This window comes from Cucurbita pepo, unplaced genomic scaffold (assembly GCF_002806865.2).
Source record: "Cucurbita pepo subsp. pepo cultivar mu-cu-16 unplaced genomic scaffold, ASM280686v2 Cp4.1_scaffold001758, whole genome shotgun sequence".
In the NCBI taxonomy this organism is placed as follows: Eukaryota; Viridiplantae; Streptophyta; class Magnoliopsida; order Cucurbitales; family Cucurbitaceae; genus Cucurbita; species Cucurbita pepo.
Genome location: NW_019647868.1, coordinates 3,456 through 4,547, shown reverse-complemented (window position 1 = coordinate 4,547; position 1,092 = coordinate 3,456). Strand labels below are relative to the sequence as shown.

The window sequence follows — 1,092 nt, the reverse complement described above, 5'->3', positions numbered from 1 at the left end:
AAATCGAAAAAAATCTAACCCAACTCCATTTTTATGATTTGGGTTCGATAGTTTGAGTTGATCAAGTAATTCGGGTCACATGAACATCTCTAGTCTCTAGTCTGCACGCTCACTGAAATGTATATTTTGTTTGATACGATGAGGACGATGATGATATTATACTAGGTGAACATCAAAGGCTTAATAGCAATACAACCATTTTTTGGTGGAGAGGAGAGAACAAATTCAGAGGTCCAATTCAGCAAATCCCCAATGTTAAGCTTGGAACAAGCTGATTGGTACTGGAAAGCATTTTTGCCAGATGGGTCCAATAGAAACCACCCAGCTGCACACGTGTTCGGCCCCGGTGCCGGAGACCTTCCCGACGAGAAGTTTCCGATGACGCTGCTAATTGTGGGAGGACGAGACCAGTTACGAGATTGGGGGATGAAGTACTACGAGTGGCTTAAAGAGAGTGATAAAGAAGTGGATTTGGTTGAATATCCAAATGCCATCCATGGATTTTATGCTGTTCCTCAGCTCAAGGATTGTTCTTTGCTCATTAGAGATGTAAATGATTTCATCCAGAAATGTTTGTTAGTATAAATTGTGTTCGTGTTTAAGCATGAATTGACGAAAATATTGGCTTTGATTTGATTTCGAAGCTATGGTTTGTTCGATATGATAACGTGGAATGTTTGAAACTTCACTCAGATTTCAATTTTATAACATAATCGTTCTTGTTAAGATTAGATTTTCGAGGGTTTCTGAAGCATGGATCGTGACTTGAAAACACGGTAAAAACCTTTGCAAAATAAAAACAAGACATTTGAAATGGGAGTACATATGTATATTTAAATTATATAAAAGTAGAGTTTATACGAACACAGTTTAGACCCAGAATAAAAAGCGGACTCAAAAAATTTAAAATGAAGAAATATTGGAGATTGAGATGGTTTGTTTATGGTTCTGGCTCCAAAGTTCGTTCTAGCATCTTCATTCCTTTACCGCTCATATGTCCAAGTCTATTATGCCATAGACTTGAATTTGAAGCACTCTTAGCAACAGCAGTTATGTTCATACATCCTGCAGTGGTGTATAAGGTTCGAGATT

At 37.6% G+C, this 1,092-nt stretch overlaps 1 protein-coding gene across 1 annotated transcript; it reads left to right on the top strand.

Moving 5' to 3' along the window:
- Window positions 1-8: 8 nt before the first annotated feature.
- Window positions 9-726, top strand: LOC111786487 (probable carboxylesterase 18). The gene has a single exon (XM_023666735.1). It carries the CDS (start codon window positions 253-255, stop codon window positions 583-585), a length of 333 nt encoding a protein of 110 aa, XP_023522503.1. The 5' UTR covers window positions 9-252; the 3' UTR covers window positions 586-726.
- The last annotated feature ends 366 nt before the right edge of the window (window positions 727-1,092 follow it).